We start from the raw sequence: 19,807 nt of genomic DNA, 5'->3' as shown, positions 1-19,807 counted from the left end.
TACTAAAAATAAACCAGAAGGCCTAGAGCTTAGATATTTCACATGTAGCATTGCCTACTGGACCTCTACAAAATTTGTTCAAATCTTGACCCCCGGGGTCAAAATTGACCCCGCCCCAGGGGTCTCTTGATTTTACATAGGAAAATCTTCAAAAAATTTCTAAAAATAAACCAGAAGGCCTAGATCTTAGATATTTGACATGTAGCATTGCCTAGTAGATTTCTGCAAAATTTGTTCAAATCATGACCCCCGGGGTCAAATTGACCCAGCCCCTTGGGGTTACTTGATTGTACATAGAAAAATCTTCAAAATTTTCTAAAAATAAACCAGAAGGTCTAGAGCTTAGATATTTGACATGTAGCATTGCTTAGTGGACCTCTACAAAATTTGTTCAAATCTTGACCCAGCCCCAGGGGTTACTTGATTGTACATAGGGAAATCTTCATAAATTTGCTAAAAATAAACCAGAAGGCCTAGATCTTAGATATTTGATATGTAACATTGCCTAGTAGACTTCTACAAACTTTGTTCAAATCATGCCCCCCCCCCCCCCCCCCCCCCCGGGTAAAATTGGCCCCGCCCCAGGGGTTACTTGATTGCACATCGGAAAATCTTCCAAAAAATTTCTAAAAATCATCAGTTTGACATTTGAAACATGTAGCTCATATTACTCAGGTGAGCGATCCAGGGTCATCATGACCCTCTTGTTTCTCCTTTTCTCTGTAATTACTTGATGGATTTGCTTTAAACTTAAAATATTTATTCCTCATCATCACCCATATCATATGGCACAAGGGCCCTAACTCTCACACCAATATTTCATGAATTATCCCCCTTTTACTTAGAATTTCAGGTTAAAGTTTTGATGCACTTCCACTCTATCATGGATTTGATTCAAACTGAAAGTAGTTGTTCCACATCATCTCCCACATCATATGACACAAGGCACATAACTCTGGTACCAATATTTAATAAATTATCCCCCCTTTTACTTAGAATTTCGGGTTGAAGTTTTGATGCACTTTCACTATATCTCAGTTATTACTAAATGGATTTAATTCAAACTAAAAATAGTTGTTCAACATCATTACCCATATCATATGACACAAGGTCCATAACTCTTGCACCAATATTTCATGAATTATCCCCCCTTTTTACTTAGAATTTCAGGTTAAAGTTTTGATACACTTTCACGCTATCTCATTATTACTAAATGGATTTGATTCAAACTTAAAATAGTTGTTCCACCTTATCACCCACATCATATGACACAAGGTGTATAACTCTGGCACCAATTTTTCATGAATTATGCCTCTTTTACTTAGAAATTTAGGTTAATTTTGATGCATTTTCACTATATCTCAGTTATTACAAAATGGATTTGATTCAAACTTGAAGTAGTTGTTCCACATCATCACCCACATCATATGACACAAGGTGCATAACTCTTGTGCCAATATTTTATGAAGTATGACCCCTTTTTGCTTAGAATTATACTTATATAGTGTTTTGATACACTTTATCTTTACCTCTCTTATTACTTAATATTTTTGACACAGACTCAAGCTATTGTGCAATATCTTCATCCACCATTGGAGTCATTAAACACTCCAGTGACAGCTCCTGTTTCCTCAGATGTTCCCAGTATCACTATCCAGCATTGAAATAGTCGAGCGCGCTGTCTCCTGTGACAGCTCTTGTTCTAATAAGCTGTTGAAACTTTATTTCCTAGAGTTTAAAATGTTCTATATAGTTGGACTCATAATTTAGATTTGACAGGCCTCTGTAGCGAGTGGTTAAGGTCTCTGACTTTGAATCACTTGCCGCTTACCGATGCTGTGGGTTTGAAACAGGGCTTGGGGTGTAGAATTCTTCATGAGAGGAAACTATCCAGCTAGCTTATGGAATGTCAGTCGTTCTACCTAATTGCTCGCACGTGATGAATTAATGCCTAGAGGGGCACCTGGGGATCTTCCTCCAGCATCAAAAGCTAGAAAAGTCGCCATTAACTAAATGTGACACTAAACCCAACAAAACAATTTAGATTCTTAAAATGAAAAATTAGTTGATAATACTGCAGTTAAGGTTTGTGACAAACAGGGTCATGTATAATGAGTCATGCGAACTGAAGTGATTGTACATGGTCTAGAATGACATGTTTTATATCTGTATATTTGATGGTACATTTTAAGAAATTATATAGCAGAGATATGTTTATATTAAAAATGGCAAAAGGTTAAACACCTGGCAGAATGATTTCATTAAGTTGTAGTGATATCTTTTGTGTGGCATATATAACACACAAAAGAAATTTAAAAAAGCAAATCTATTGATACTATAAACTTTTTTTTTGTCACAACAAGTAGGGCAGTATTACATCACAGCATACATTATTTAAAATAAAAATAAACACAAATTGTCGTATTAGAATGGAAAGTAATTTGAAGTGACTGAAGTTCTATATTAAGCAAAATAGTAACCTGTTTAGGTGCTTGTATTGATCATTTTTATGCCCCCGAAGGGAGGCATATTAGTTTTCAACTGTCCATCAGTTAGTTCGTTCATTTGTTTGTCACAACGTTAACTTTTTGCATGAAGGCACTTTACTCGCAAACCACTGCATCCAGGACCTTCAAACTTCACATGCTGATAGTACTTATTGACTACACGACCCCTACTGACTTTGGGGTCACCAGGTCAAAGGTCAAGGTGCTGCGGGGGCATTTGTCACCATTAGTGACAGCTCTTGTTATGGTCTATGATACAGGAATTGAATGAAATGTCTGCATAATTGTAAAATTTTTGTTGTATAACAGATTCTGTGTGGAGATGACTCTGTGTTTTCCCAGTTGAGAGATCTGTGTGAAACTTGGTACCATATGCTAGTATCTAAAATGTTATACCAGAGACCAACTGTAAAATCAATAGATCTCCATTACCATGTTCAGGTATATCAAGTAATATTCTGTTTGTATTCCTTGTATGTGTTAATTTCAACTGTCTTATTAGATCTTTAAGGTTAGGACTTGTTTCAGAATTCTTGAAAATTGGAATAGACAGGTACTTTGCATGAAACAGTTGGACCTTCAGATTCAGAGGATAACATTTTCTCCATAGAATTTTACAGAAGATTTTTCAATGTTAAGTTCAGAAGGCCATGCATCTGTTGTTAAGCTATCTCTGTTATTAGCATTGTTTTCAATTCAGAGTGACACTTGTAAAGTGGCTAAAACGCCTCGGAAGTTGAGGACAAAAACTTAAAGCAGCGTTGTCGAATTAACTCAGAAGTTGCTCTGAAATGACAGACTATGTTAAAAAGAAGTGAAAACATTTTTTGAGAGATGACGTTTGTTGTGTACAATTTCATTATGAGACAATTGAAAGTGTAGCAAGTTTTGTGTAACACTGATGAATTTTTCTGCCCCTAATGAAGTTGCTTGGTTGTAAGAAATTTTGATGCAGTTATTGATACATTTCAGTCGTGTATGGATGAGTTTCGTAGTGATGGCAGAGTTAGTGAAACAGACAGCATATTGTTGTCAGCACTTGAGTTTGACATACATCAAGTCATTAAAGACTGCAGGTAAGAGAGTTCCCTTATATCTGAATAAATATCGTGAATCATAAAAGAGTTTTATTTTGTAGTATTCTGAAGGACCAAACCTTAAAGGGAGGTAATCATGAATTTAGAAACTTGCGTTTCTAATGAATCTGGCCTTAATATGTAATTTCCTATGCAAATCTTTAACAAATCATATATTCGTATCATTTATTATGCAAAGTGTTTTTGTCAAATTTATACTTATGTTAAAATAATCAGATCTTGGTTGGACTACCAGAACAGGAAAATCAAATTCAATGAAAACCTAAGGTATATTAACCACGCAGTCAATACAGATAAGTGTAAGTTATCAATTGTTAAAGTTTCAAACAAATCTATTACTTGACCAAAGTCTGATAAACCACCAGTTTCATTTGAGAAATATTTGCTTATTTCCTATTTGTTCCATTGAAAATTATAATGTTCATATTGCTTGAACCACAAAAGGAAAAGTGCTAAGACAGTGAGAGACTAAGGCCCATGAATAGAGACACAGAAACATTTTAAATTAACCCTTACCTAAATTTCTATAATGAACTTGTCCATCCTTCAACTTGGACAGTACCATTAACTGTTAAAAGGGGTGCTTACCAAAAAGATACTGACTGAATGGCAAACAGTGCAGATCATGATCAGACTGTTGATCATGATCTACACTGGTCGCAAAGGCAGAATCAATCGTGTCCAGCATGATCAGGGTTAAGGCATGTCTGACTAGCTTGCTTAGCGCGATGAATAAAAGTTGTAAAGCATAAATACACAGAGTCCTGTTTCCTGAGAAGAACCAGTACTAGCCTCTGACTCTCAGAAACATCTCAGAAATTTCCATATCTTGTTCAGGGACTTTAACCCTGGACTTTTGGATGAGCAGTTAGGCTTGTTTCCACTAGAACACCAGACCACCCAAAATATATAGTATACAGTTGATCTTGTATATTTCAGTGCTGTGTTAAGCGGCTGGTGGTTTGTCGCACATCTGACAGATATTCTACATCATTGTGGTCAACTAGAATCTCATAGACTAGAGTATGTCAGGTTCTAACATGTTTACAGAGATCAACATTAATACCAGATTTTCATTACTACAGTAATAAAGATCATAATTTGTGTTATTAAATAATGAGATGTTATGATAGTAAGGGTCATGCTTCTATTTAACATAAAGATTTTTGCTTACTTTAATAGCTTTGAATTTGAAATTTTAACAGCTTAATCTTTCTCTGATTGCCTGTTTAAGATCTAAATGCAAGAACAAGAATATATAATCATATGCAGTGAATTTATGTGGTTATGCACATTTATTCTTTGTAAACTGCCATAAAAAATGGCAACAGAAACTTTCACTTTCCATCTTCAATTTACAGGTTTGGTTCAAATCTGAGAGAATATTTACTTCTACATTATGCCACTAGTCTGATGTCTCACAGAAGTCTGTGGCAGGTTGGTGTTGACTACCTGGACTTCTGTCCTGAATTTGGCAGGTATGTTGCTGGTCAATGTATTTATGGAGCTCACCCATCTAAATATTGAAAACCAGATTGTAGCTGAAACTGATTTCTTACTTAATACTAATTTGTTGTGCCCTTTCCTCATTCTCTCCTCCAAATAAAAAATGTTAGATAAAAAGAGAACTTTGGGGCACTTAGATCTGCCTATTGTCTGTGCATCCATTTGTCATTCTGTCTGAATTTATATCTCAAAAGTGTTTGAGCTTGTGTTATGAAATGCTAAAGGCTTGTTTTTCAGCATATCAAGTTTGTAAAAAGATACACTGAAATATTTGGAAAGTAGAAAATCTGGCTTAATTTAAAGTCATTCTCTAGTAAGAAAGTTGTGTCAGTTTAGGAAGAATTGAAAATTTTTAGCATTAAAAGGTGTTGCCAAAAATGAAGAACTGTCACATTTTGTGCTGTCATTGTAGTTTTATGTAATAAACATGTTTCAGCATACCCGGTACTACAAAGGAGTTTATGTTATCAGTTTTTTTAGAGAGTTGCATTTTTAGCTCATCTGATTTTTTGAAAAAAAATGATGAGTTATTGTCATCACTTGATCGGCGTCTGGGTCGGCGTCGGCGTTGCCTGGTTAAGTTTTATGTTTAGGTCAGCTTTTTCCCTAAACTATCAAAGCTATTGCTTTGAAACTTGGAATACTTGTTCACCATCATAAGCTGACCCTGCACAGCAAGAAACATAACTCCATCCTGTTTTTTGCAAGATTTATGGCCCTTTTTGTACTTAGAAAATATCAGATCTCTTGGTTAAGTTTTATGTTTAGGTCAGCTTTTCTCCTAAACTATCAAAGCTATTACTTTGAAACTTGCAACACTTGTTCACCATCATAAGCTGACACTGAACATCAAGAAACATAACTCCATCCTGCTTTTTGCAAGAATCATTGCACCTTTTGGACTTAGAAAATCAGTTTTCTTTGTTAAGTTTTATGTTTAAGTCAGCTTTTCTCCTGAACTATCAAAGCTATTGCTTTAAAACTTGCAAACACTTGTTCACCATCATGAGCTGACCATGTACAGCAAGAAACATAACTCTGTCCTGCTTTTTGCAAGACTTATGGCCCCTTTTGGACTTAGAAAATATCAGATTTATTGGTTAAGTTTTATGTTTAGATCAGCTTTTCTCCTAAACTATTCAAGCTATTGCTTTGAAACTTGCAACAGTTGTTAACCATTATAAGCTGACTATGTACATCAAGAAACATAACTCCATCCTGCTTTTTGCAAGAATTATGGCCCTTTTTGGACTTAGAAAATCATGGGTAGGACAATTTTTCTATTATGCAAAAAAAAAATCAGATGAGCATCAGCACCCGCAAGGCGGTGCTCTTGTTATACGCCTGACTCTGAAAGAGCGGGATGAATTATGTGAACACACATGCGGCGGCAGGCGGTCAGCATCCAAAGCATGTCCGCTCTCTAAGTCAAACAGTTTTCATCCGATCTTCACCAAACTTGCTGACAATGTTTGTTGGCATGGTATCTCAAACAAATTCAATAACAGGCCAAATCACCCCAGGCACTCTTGGATTATGGCCTTTGAATTACTTGAACAACTGCGAATTTAGCCTTGTCTGCTCTCTAAGTTGAACAGTTTTTATCTGATCTTTACCAAACTTGCTGACAATGTTTTTGGGCATAACTTCTCGGCCCAAGTTTTATAACCACCTAAAACGCCCTAGGCACTCTTGGATTTTGGCTCTTGAATTAGGTCAGGTCCGATGAAGGGCGTATTTTGTGACAGTCTGGCACTCTTGTTTGTTGTTGATTTGTTTTTGTTGGTTAGAATCTTATGCTAGAATGTTTGTTTTTACAGACAGTACTTGGAACACTTTATAGAGAAAATTCCCATAGATACAGAAAAAAAGGCGAACAAAGTTTTATATATATGTGAGAAAAGGAATATGCCTGAACAGGGTAAGCCTTCCTTAATTAGAAACATTGATACCTAGGATTATCATGTTTATATGTGTCTCGCTTTTTTATACAGTCATGGAAGATTTTCGGTTTTTCATAACAATGTGTTGACTGAATGTACATAATACAGAGTGTGAGACATTTAAAGGTGTACGCTAGAATTCCCTGTATATGAGATGGGCGAAAATTTTCCCAATAACAGAATTTCTTTAAACTTTGGATATTGAAGGACAATCATCTAAGAAACAAAAATATGCAATAAAATTCATAGGTCACCGTTATCGAAAAAGAGTTATCTGCCCCTGAAAACGTCATTTTTGGGGGAAATGCTATTTTCAAGGGCAGATAACTCTTTTTTGATACCGCACCAAATTCTAGCATACGTCCTTAAGATGGAAAAAAAGGAAAAATGTGAGATGGCTTTGATGTATACTAACATGATCACCATATGACCATATTTCATTTAACAGAGTATTAAAGGTTAAACTTTATGTCTAAAAAAGCAATAGAAACATCATTTGTGTATTAAGGTAGTTCTGCACGTTTGATAAACCGGAAGTGATGGCGTGGCCATTTTTCCGGAAAACGTAGAATAAAGACTGGATTCGGCGTACGGAACAGAAAATCATTTTATGAATTAATTGCAACCTGTGAGTAAATTTATTACAATGGTACTGTTGCTATATTGTAAAGTCAAAATATGATATTAAAACATATCACATGTTAAATAATTCAAAATAACGTCCTAAAATTAGCGTGAAATGTTCGGTTTACTTTAATCATGGTCAAATATCTCAAAAATAAGCACACGGACCTATATATTTTATTTCATCAAATTATAGGCCATGTCTTTATTTACAGCTGTGAGAAGTTTCATCAAAATCTACATTGTAGAAAAATTTCTATTCGCGAAAATGTTAAGAAAGTTATGATTTTTCCATAGACCCTCATTATGAAATATTGTGTGAGGTCCCTATTTTTCAAATCAGTCTAGCAAAAAATCAAGCACACGACCCTATCTTTTTTATTTGCTTAATTTTCTAGGTATATTCTGAAGTTTTGAAAAATCAGTGTTTAATCAAATTCTACATTGTAGAAATAATTTCGATCCAAAGGTGCAGAACTACCTTAAATATGATAAATATTTGACAGTATTTCAGGCAAATTAGTGTATATAAACTGTTGACTGCATAGCTCTTTTGGAAAAGAAGATGTTTTTTATGTAATTGATGTGTGAATTATGGTACCCCCCCGACAACAAAGTTGTAAGGGGGGGTATACTGGTTTCAGGTTGTCTGTCTGTCTGTCTGTCTGTCCGTCTGGTCGTCTGTCCGTAGACGCAATCTTGTGCGCACCATCTTTCCTTATGGAAATGATCTAAGCGTCGCTTGGAATTATATATTACTTCCGTATATATGAAACTACCCTTCCAGAAAGAAATTGTAACTGGAATAAACTAGATTAATCGAAAATATTAATCTTTATTATTGTACCCCCCCCCCCCCCCCCCCCGACAACAAAGTTGTAAGGGGGGGTATACTGGTTTCAGGTTGTCTGTCTGTCCGTAGATGCAATCTTGTGCGCACCATCTCTCCTTATCCCCTTGACAGAATTTAATGAAACTTCACACAAGTGATCAGTACCAACAGTAGTTGTGCATGGGGCATGTTAGGTTCTTTTAGAAAAAAAATTGGCAGAGTTATTGGACTTTGTTTTTTTGTTACTATACTATATACATAGACACAATCTTGTGCGCACCATCTCTCCTCATCCCCTTGACACAATTCAATGAAACTTCACACAAGTGATCAGTACCAACAGTAGTTGTGCATGGGGCATGTTAGGTTCTTTCAGAAAAAAAATTTGCAGAGTTATGGGACTTTGTTTTTTTGTTACTATACTATATACATAGACACAATCTTGTGCGCACCATCTCTCCTCATCCCCTTGACACAATTTAATGAAACTTCACACAACTGAGCAGTAACAACAGTAGCTGTGCATGGGGCATGTTAGGTTCTTTCAGAAAAAAAATTTGCAGAGTTATGGGACTTTGTTTCTTGTTAACATACTATGTACATACAGCCTGCATATGCAATCTTGTGCGTGCCTAATCTACCAAACCCTTGCACACAATTTAATGAAACTTCACACAAGTGATCAGTACCAACCCTAGTTGTGCATGGTGCATGTTACATTCTTTTAGATAAATATTCTGCATAGTTATGGGACTTTGTTTTTTGCTACTCTACTGTATACATACAGTCCACATAATTATGCAGTCTTGTGTGTGTCAAATTCAGTGTACTGTGTCAGTGCATGCGGGGGGTACATTCATCACCTTTAGTGATAGCTCTAGTTTTGTAATGTTTATGTATATGTGATATTACTTCAGTAAAAAGTATATGTAAAGTGATGGGCATGAGATGTATCAAGAATAAAAGATTAGGAGCAGCACTGTCTTGGTTCCTTAGATCAAAGGTAAATGAAACTATTTTATACAGTGATTATGATCCCCTCAAGTATTTCTCTTATTTGTAATCAAAACATCAGAAATTTTTGCACAGTAAATGAAATAAAGCTATAGTAGTAAAGCCCATTTACCATACATGGAGAGTTCTCATGTTAGATTCATGGAAAGATCAATATTCCCCTGATAATTCGAGAGTTCTGAAGTACTGTGAAATCAGTAACTTTTGTGGGGAATAATTTCATTGATTTCCAGGTTGCATCAATTCACGAAATTAAATTGCTACAAAGAAATAAAATTTGCGACCAATATGGATCCAGACCAGCCTGCGAATCCGTGCAGTCTGGTCAGGATCCATGCTGTTCGCTTTTAAAGCCTGCTGCAATTAGAGAAACCGTTAGTGAACAGCATGGATCCTGACCAGACTGCGCGGATGCGCAGGCTGGTCTGGATCCATGCTGGTCACAAAGCCACAATGTTGGTTTTCTCATGGCACAGCTCAAATATCCTCACATTTCAGCTTCGAAAGTGGAAAGTTATAAACTCTTATCCCTACAAGAAGCCCTTTTGGCCAAAATAATAAAATTTTGTGTCTACAAGATTGCGTGATTTCATATTACTTTGTTCTCCCATTTCTAATTGATGAAGTTGCCAGTTTCTTATCACATGCAAGCAAGTGGTGTTTCTCTGTATTTAGAAGCATGTGAACAGACTTAACTTGGAGAGGAGAGAGTGTATATTCAATTGCCACATTTATGTAGACGTACTGAGATAGAACCTCTAATTCTCAATTGCCACATTTATGTAGACGTACTGAGATAGAACCTCTAATTCTCAATTGCCACATTTATGTAGACGTACTGAGATAGAACCTCTAATTCTCAATTGCCACATTTATGTAGACGTACTGAGATAGAACCTCTAATTCTCAATTGCCACATTTATGTAGACCTACTGAGATAGAACCTCTAATTCTCAATTGCCACATTTATGTAGACGTACTGAGATAGAACCTCTAATTCTCAATTGCCACATTTATGTAGACGTACTGAGATAGAACCTCTAATTCTCAATTGCCACATTTATGTAGACGTACTGAGATAGAACCTCTAATTCTCAATTGCCACATTTATGTAGACGTACTGAGATAGAACCTCTAATTCTCAATTGCCACATTTATGTAGACGTACTGAGATAGAACCTCTAATTCTCAATTGCCACATTTATGTAGACGTACTGAGATAGAACCTCTAATTCTCAATTGCCACATTTATGTAGACGTACTGAGATAGAACCTCTAATTCTCAATTGCCACATTTATGTAGACGTACTGAGATAGAACCTCTAATTCTCATTTCAGGATGTGGCATTTGCTACATTAATAGCTGAAAAGTAAGTTTTTACTAATACCTCAATGTTGAAAATTGGAAATTTTGATTTGCTGCTTGTAGGCAAGAAATTTTAATTGTAAAAAGTATTTTATGAGAATAACTGTATGATGTTTTTCATTTATGTTCAAAATTTAGTAACTGTTAAATTATCAAAAAAATACTTTGAAATATTTAATTCGGGCATTTTTTACCAGAATACAATTTTGTCTCAGTGATGTGAGAACTGATATTCAATCTGCATGCTCTTACAAATGATTAACAGTTTAATTTGATAATATGATAACAGAACATTATATTCAATTATTCTAGGACTCAATTTCATAAAACTACAAACCCGTGATAATTTTTTTCCATTAAATAAATTATAATATCATGTAAACCAAAACATCATTCTAATTTAAGCATAGTAGATTTAATTCAGAATAAAATGGAGCAAAATGGTCATGTCCGCAGTAGTTTCGATAGTTAACAGCTATTGAAACTGAAAAATTCTCATGCATGGAGACAACCAAGGGCATATAATGAAGAAAACCAATCCCCGTTGCGCTCCCGATTATTTATACTTACCAAGCACGCTCTCATGCTATGAAATAATACCAGGTACCCTGTTGGTACCGTAATAGAACCAGGTACTCTGTTAGTACCATAATAACACCAGGTACCCCAATGGTACCAAAATAACACCAGGTACCCCAATGGTACCATAATAACACCAGGTACCCCAATGGTACCATAATAACACCAGGTACCCCACTGGTACCAATATAGAACCACTGGCGCAACGTTGCTTAATTCCTACTTAACCTACTAGTACTACGAAATATTCCTATAAAAACGGGGGAGTTACTATAAGAACGGCTAGCCCTTTTCGCTCTGGTCAGTTCTTAAACCAAAACCCAGTCCCAAAAAACTATAATGTTTTAGCCACATGAGGCCAATGCCTTCAAAGTTAACAGCTCTGACAGGCTTGGAGACTCATGTGTATGCAAAAGAGATTTTAATTATTCTATTTAATGCCCCTGTTCCTATCTGATTCCCTCGATCGCCGCCAAGTATAAGAATTTTCCGCAGACACGACAAAGAAAGGAAAAGAAGATAATGAGAAGTTGAATGAAAAAGTAATGATTAAATCATATAACATGCATCAATAATATCAATAGACTTGTATTTAGCATGGATCAGCAAATATGATTTTTTACGGTATTACCAGAATATAGTACATATGAAGCTACACATAAATTGCTAGAGTTAATGTTTGTTCTATTTAAACCCTAAATTTATTTCAGTTCTCTTAGATACACGAAATATTTTCATAACATATATTCCAATATTGTCAGAGTTCCCATGGCGCGTAAAATTAATATTTCACTGGAGACTGTAGAAAACTTGTACACATAAACCTAAAAGGCTTGCTTTCACACCACACTGAACTGATACTGTAATGTTTATCCAGACAAGATATATTCACCAAGTAACTCCAATAAGTTTAAGCTATTCAGTTCTATATTGTTCCGTATTTGGTTAACCACAATTCTGCAGCAGTTCAGCTGTGTATGTAATTGGTGCGATAGCTTACATGTCTCATTTGTGTGCTTCCTGCCCGTTAAACAATGAACTGAAATATATAAGCAAACTGGGCGACAGAATAATTATGACAATCTTTATTAAAGCAAGGTAAAAATAAATCCTGGGTTTAACCAAATTAATATTAAATCTTGAGGGTGCGGTTGGTGGGTTTATGTTACTTCGACCTCTACAAAATCAGTTGTGCGCGACAACGTGGCGGTCACATGACTTTTTATACCAGTTTCTATCCCGTGAAATATCGCGAGTGTATCCATGGAAATGATCTAAGCGTCGCTTGGAATTATATATTACTTCCGTATATATGAAACTACCCTTCCAGAAAGAAATTGTAACTGGAATAAACTAGATTAATCGAAAATATTAATCTTTATTATTGTACCCCCCCCCCCCCCCCCCGACAACAAAGTTGTAAGGGGGGGTATACTGGTTTCAGGTTGTCTGTCTGTCCGTAGATGCAATCTTGTGCGCACCATCTCTCCTTATCCCCTTGACAGAATTTAATGAAACTTCACACAAGTGATCAGTACCAACAGTAGTTGTGCATGGGGCATGTTAGGTTCTTTTAGAAAAAAAATTGGCAGAGTTATTGGACTTTGTTTTTTTGTTACTATACTATATACATAGACACAATCTTGTGTGCACCGTCTCTCCTCATCCCCTTGACACAATTTAATGAAACTTCACACAAGTGATCAGTAACAACAGTAGTTGTGCATGGGGCATGTTAGGTTCTTTCAGAAAAAAAAATTGCAGAGTTATGGGACTTTGTTTTTTTGTTACTGTACTGTATACATAGACACAATCTTGTGCGCACCATCTCTCCTCATCCACTTGACACAATTTAGTAAAACTTCACACAAGTGATCAGTAACAACAGTAGTTGTGCATGGGGCATATTAGGTTCTTTCAGCGACAAAAATTGCAGAGTTATGGGACTTTGTTTCTTGTTAACATACTATGTACATACAGTCTGCATATGCAATCTTGTGTGTGCCTGATCTACCAAACCCTTACACACAATTTAATGAAACTTCACACAAGTGATCAGTACCAACCCTAGTTGTGCATGGTGCATATTACATTCTTTTAGATAAATATTCTGCATAGTTATGGGACTTTGTTTTTTGTTACTATACTGTATACATACAGTCTATATACATACAGTCCACATAATTATGCAATCTTGTGTGCGTCAAATTGCAATGTACTGTGTCAGTGCATGCGGGGGGTACATTCATCACCTTTAGTGATAGCTCTAGTTTGTTATAGCCTACCTGGCCTGTTACCATGAAGTTTCTATATATTTTATGGATGTTATATTTCAGATTTCTCTCAGAGTACAATGAACAAGGATTTTTCTCCAACCTTGACCTCATAGATAATCTAGGACCAAGCATGCTGATCAGCAGTCGGCTGACATTCCTCGGCAAGTACAGAGAGTACCACAGACTGTATGAACAGAAGGAGCTATATGCCGCTGGATCCTTGTTGTTGTCACTGCTCACATCAAGGCTCGCGCCCAGAGAGTATGTCTTGAGTTATTTCTAGTTGTATAAATAGCTATTTATTCTATGAGCTTAAAGAGTTTGGTGAAGGCTCAGCAATGAATTTGGTAAAACTAGCAATGAACCTGCTTTGAAGGAAATTAGTGTGTTTAACTATGAATGGAGGAATCTTAGATATTTATTCTTAGATATATATTTCAAACGCCCTTCCTCTAGCGGACGTAAGTGAAATATTGTTAAAAAATTGGGTTAAGCCCAAAACAAAAAAGAACAGATATTTTTTTTGACTGCTTTTTGATAATAATGACGGACTTTATAAATATCAATATAAACTGTTTTGATAAATTTCTGGAAAGTAAAAGTATAGAATATTATTAATTGATTTTTAAATCTTTTTATGCAGGTTTTGGATAACATTGTTGAAAGATGCAATCACACTTCTGGAGGCAAAAGAGGTAAGTGTTACAGAAAGCACTTTATAAGGGTCAGCTTGAATATCTGTATTTCCGTAACTGAACATTTTCATGTTTGGTCTGTTATTTCGGATGAATACTGTAATAAAAAATTAAAACATTTATTTAATCTTTGTCGATTATTACACAAGTTTATTTGGAAGTTCACTCTTTTTGTATAATTTTTCTGTTACTTTTACAGTCTATAGTTTAACTTGGTATACTGATATCTTGTATTCAATTGTATGTTTATAGTGTATTTATGGAAGTAAAGAGACGTTTGAGTTGATGCATTGTCTTGAAGAGTTGACGAAGGATAGACAATATCTCAGTCCAGATAGTGATACCGATGTAAGTATATGTAGAAAAAGACTTCCTCCACCATCAAAGCGTGGAAGTCGTAATATGACCTATAATTGTGTCGTCTATTTCTGTTTTTTTTTTTTAGCTCAAGGTGAGTTTTTGTGATCGCCCTGTGTCCGTCGTCGTCGTCAACAGTTTGACTGTTAACACTCTACAGGTCACAATTTTGGCCTAATCTTAATGAAACTTGGTCAGAATGTTACCCTCAATAAAATCTTGGACAAGTTCGATATTGGGTCATCTGGGGTAAAAAACTAGGTCACCAGGTCAAATCAAAGGAAAAGCTTGTTAACACTCTAGAGGACACAATTTTGGCTCAATCTTAATAAAACTTGGTCAGAATGTTACCCTCATTAAAATCTTGGACGAGTTCGATATTGGGTTATCTGGCCTCAAAAGCTAGGTCACCAGGTCAACTCAAAGGAAAAGCTTGTTATCACTGCTGAGGCCACATTTATGATTTTATCTTCATGAAACTTGGTCAGAATGTTGATTTTGATGATCTTAAGGTCAAGATTGAATCTTGGTCATGTGGGGTCAAAAACTAGGTCTCTAGGTCAAATCAAAGGAAAAGCTAGTTAATACTGTAGAGGCGACATTTATGACCATATCTTAATGAAACTTGGTCAGAATGTTAATCTTGATGATCTATAGGTCAAGTTCAAATCTGGGTCAGGTGGGGTCAAAAACTAGGTCACAAAGTCAAATCAAAGGAAAAGCTTGTGAACACTCTAGAGGCCATATTTATGATTTGTCTTCATGAAACTTAGTCAGAATGTAAATCTTGATGATCTTTAGGTCAAGTTTGAATTTGGATCATGTGGGGTCAAAAACTAGGTCACTGGGTCAAACAAAGGAAAAGCTATTTTACACTTTAGAGGCTACATTTATGACCATATCTTAATGAAACTTGACCATATCTTAATGAAACTTGGTCAGAATGTTTATCTTGATGATCTTTAGCTCAGTAGGTCAGGTGAGTGATACAGGGCCTTCATGGCCCTCTTGTTTTTTTCTATTTTTGTTTTTTTATGCCCCTGAAGGGAGGCATATTAGTTTTCAACTGTCCGTCCATTCGTCACACCAATGTCCGTTCGTCACACCAATGTTAACTTTTTGCATGAAGGCACTTGACTCGCGAACCACTGCACCCAGGACCTTCAAACTTCATATGCTGATAGTACTTATTGAGTACACGACCCCTACTGACTTTGGGTCACCAGGTCAAAGGTCAAGGTCACAGGGGCCAATGTTAACTTTTTGCATGAAGGCTTTTTACTCGCGAACCACTGCACCCAGGACCTTCAAACTTCACATGCTGATAGTACTTATTGAGTACATGACCCCTACTGACTTTGGGGTCACCAGGTCAAGGTCACAGGGGCCAATGTTAACTTTTTGCATGAAGGCACTTTACTTGCAAACCACTGCACCCAGGACCTTCAAACTTTATATGCTGGTAGTACTTATAGAGTACACGACCCCTACTGTCTTTGGGGTTAAAGGTCAAGGTCACAGGAGCCAATGTTAACTTTTTGCATGAAGGCACTTTACTCGCGAACCACTGCACCAAGGACCTTCAAACTTCACATGCTGATAGTACTTACTGAGTACACGACCCCTATTGACTTTGGGGTCACCAGGTTAAAGGTCAAGGTCACCAGGTCAAAGGTCAAGGCGCTGCAGGGGCATTTGTCACTATTAGTGACAGCTCTTATTTTCTTTCTTTTTATACTAGTATTTCCAACTACGGAAAGCTATAGATAGTTACTTTGCAACTATATTATATTCTTTAGTAAAGGGTTTTAATTTCTTTCCAATGCAATTGAAGTTTTATATTGCCATGAACTATGTGTGCACATTGTTGTAATAGGGAGAGGACAATCTTAAACTTATAAAGCTTACAATCATTTATTGTATATTCGTAATCATGTTATAAAATATTGCAAAATAAAATATGTTTAAACCAATTGACAGTATGTCGGTGCAAGGTTAAACCTGTTGAAAAAAAACAACAACAAAAACATCTGCTTTAGAAATCTACATTTCATATAGTTTTTGCCTCCAGAAACATTGAATTTTAGTGATACTTAATATGTCATGCTTTGATTCTTTATTTTTCAGGATTTGTCAGATTTAAAGGAAACTATAGACCTACTCAATTTAGCTTTAACGAGAAATCTGGCACGCTCAATTGTTATGGAAGGATGTATAAAACCATCATAATGGAGTTTCTGTGAATAAAACTTGGTAAAACAACTGGATTCATAACAGATGATTGTTACATTCTGTTATGTACACACCTAGAAAATGGAAGAAGTGGAGTTTTTTTCCAGGTGTAAAAAATTGGATTGTACATTTGGTTCTGTACAGGCCTAGAAAACAAGAAAAATACTGGAGTTTTTTTCCAGGTGTGAAAAATGGATTGTACATTTTTTCTGCACTGCCCTAGAAAATAGAAGTATGCTGGAGTTTTCTCCAGGTGTTAAAAAATGTTTGGAAATTATGTACAAGTGGTACAAAAAGGTTACTGCTAGTAATGTGAACTGGAGGTTTAATCCCAGTAATGCTGGCAGAGTAATGAACAGTGTCAGGTGTTGTTCAATTTTATGAATAGAAATGATGTTCTAAAAATAAAATTGTACAAACAATAATTCATGACCGGGTAACTGTTGGATTTTTTTATTACATTGTGTTCAACAAGTAATGGAGGATATTCTATGAAGTATCAAAAGAGGAAAGACCAAAAGTAAAGTTACATGGAAAACAATCGCTTGAGATGTTGGTTGGTAAATGTGAACTAACCTAGTGAAATATTTCGTTGGAATTTATGTGGCATGTCCTTGCACTGGACCATAGGTACATTTACAGACTGCTTCGTGCTTTTAATGCAACATGTTTTCATTACAGGTTAATCTAGGAAGGCTGTTTTATGAGAAACAGTTGTACAACAGAATTTGATTAATTTGGTCTATTTTGATGCGTCTAAGTCTTATACTTGTTATACAAGGTCATGAATAAACTCGTATTTTTGGTGAATTTGTTTATTTTATTTGTAAGTTGAATAATGATATAGAAGGCAAGAAAAAGCAATGTTACCTTTCCATTTTGTGTTTGAAAATTGAATTGGATTTCAGTTTTGAAAGATTACTGTTTTGAAATTGGTTGGGACTGACATTGTTGTCAATTAGTCCATATTCATTATAATCATATCTGGTCCATTTCTCGGCCATGCCGTGACATATTTAAAATTATTCAGGCAAAATTGTGTAACTTCTAAAGTCTTCCTGCAGATCACGAATCTCTGATCCCTAGTTCAAGGTCAGAACTACAAAGGGTGAAACTAATTTCATCATTTTTTTCTCTCTATAACTGATTTGGAGCTAGTCTGATACAAATTTAAGCATTATAGGAAGATGCACAAAGCTGATAAGTTAAGGTCTTGGTGTCAGCTGAAAGTAAAAAAGGATTAAGGATAACTGATAGGTTTGTAATAAAACTAAAACAATTATGCTTGCAGGATTTTAACCTTGGTAGACTTTTTGTTCCACCTATGACCCAGTCTTTAAGATGGTTATTTGTAGGTTTTTTTTATGTATTGCCAATAATAATCTTGCATGGAGTAATTTCAGTAATCGTTGGCACAAGCTGAAGGTCAAGGTTAATTTTATATTTGTGGCAGAAAGGCAATTTGCCCATTCCTTTTAAGTTGTATACCACAGAATTGAATTGTAGTTATGGACTTTATTGGTGCAAGAATGATAGATCTGTCTATTCAGGTTATTATCCCTCACCTGATATTGTTTTGGCATTGTCTGTACGGCTGTTTGTCCAAGAGTCTGTCCATTCATCCGAAATTGAAAATGCTTATAATTCAAAAAGTTTTTAAGGTAAAATCTCCAAACCTCTCCTAATTATTAATTAGCGCATGATCTTTGCTCAAATATAGTATTATCCCCCTATGAACTAGTAAATTGAAAATGCTTATAATTCAAAAAGTAAGCTAATATCACAAAACCTCACATAATTATTAATTAGCACAATGACCTTTGCTCATATATTGTATTATCCCCCTTGACCCAGTAAAAGCAGAGTTTTTCCCCTTATTTGGTAAAAATAATGAAAATGCTTGTAATTCAAAAAGTATTTTAATTAGAATCACCAAACCTCACAAAATGGCTGATTGGCCAGGACCTTTGCTCACATATTTTTATCCACCTTGACCCAGTCAAAGCAGAGTTTTTCCCCTTGATTTGGTAAAAAATATAGAAAATGCTTGTAATTAAAAAGTATTTTAATTAGAATCACCAAACCTCACAAACATGACCTTTGCTCCTTGACCCTGTCAAAGCAGAGTTTTTCCCCTTGATTTAGTAAAAAGGATTTTTTACTGTAAGTAACCAGTTGATGTATCTTTATGAAACTTTACACAAATATAGATCAATATTAGGCATTGGTTCATGTGCAGTGTCTTCAAGCTCACTTCCTTAACCAGAGTTATCACCCTCTAAAACTCATAAATTCCCACAAAACAAAATAGCCTATTGATGGATCTTCATGAAACTTTATATAAATATAGATCGCTACAGGGCACAGCTTTTCCCCATGATTTCGTAAATAAATAGGAACCAACAAACAGTTGCACGGTCCTTTTGTACGTAACTTGTGTATATCTGAAAATAAATTCACTGCATTTTCTTGTCCATATTTACTTTAACAAATGAGCCGTGCCATGGGAAAACCAACATAGTGCGTTTGCGACCATCATGGATCTAGACCAGCCTGCGCATTGGCGCAGGCTGGTCTGGATCCATGCTCTTCGCTAATGGTTTCTCTAATTGCAATAGGCTTTGAAAGCGAACAGCAAGGATCCTGACCAGACTGCGCCGATGCGCAGGCTGGTCTAGATCCATGATGGTCGCAAACGCACTATGTTGCTCATGGCATTGCTCAAATTATGAATGCAAGGTATGATGTATTACTTGAAGCTACAAAATCCATGTCTGGT

The 19,807-nt window shown here is 35.7% G+C and overlaps 1 protein-coding gene across 4 annotated transcripts in view; it reads left to right on the top strand.

Annotated features, from left to right (window-relative positions):
- LOC123562436 (nuclear pore complex protein Nup85-like) overlaps positions 1–17,838 on the top strand; it is a 39,300-nt gene extending 21,462 nt beyond the window's left edge. For all 4 annotated transcript variants that reach the window (XM_053537468.1, XM_053537467.1, XM_053537470.1 and 1 more), the window contains exons 10-20: positions 2,817–2,948; positions 3,480–3,583; positions 4,544–4,627; positions 4,966–5,082; positions 6,931–7,031; positions 9,427–9,512; positions 10,862–10,893; positions 13,805–14,005; positions 14,388–14,439; positions 14,692–14,787; positions 16,924–17,838. In XM_053537468.1, coding sequence (XP_053393443.1) covers positions 2,817–2,948; positions 3,480–3,583; positions 4,544–4,627; positions 4,966–5,082; positions 6,931–7,031; positions 9,427–9,512; positions 10,862–10,893; positions 13,805–14,005; positions 14,388–14,439; positions 14,692–14,787; positions 16,924–17,025 — 1,107 coding nt within the window. In that variant the 3' untranslated portion in view covers positions 17,026–17,838. The remainder of the gene's footprint in view (positions 1–2,816; positions 2,949–3,479; positions 3,584–4,543; positions 4,628–4,965; positions 5,083–6,930; positions 7,032–9,426; positions 9,513–10,861; positions 10,894–13,804; positions 14,006–14,387; positions 14,440–14,691; positions 14,788–16,923) is intronic.
- The last annotated feature ends 1,969 nt before the right edge of the window (positions 17,839–19,807 follow it).

Source organism: Mercenaria mercenaria, chromosome 2 (genome assembly GCF_021730395.1).
Source record: "Mercenaria mercenaria strain notata chromosome 2, MADL_Memer_1, whole genome shotgun sequence".
Classification (NCBI taxonomy): Eukaryota; Metazoa; Mollusca; class Bivalvia; order Venerida; family Veneridae; genus Mercenaria; species Mercenaria mercenaria.
The sequence above is the reverse complement of the archived record's forward strand: the minus strand, read 5'-3'. Positions and strand labels throughout refer to the sequence as shown.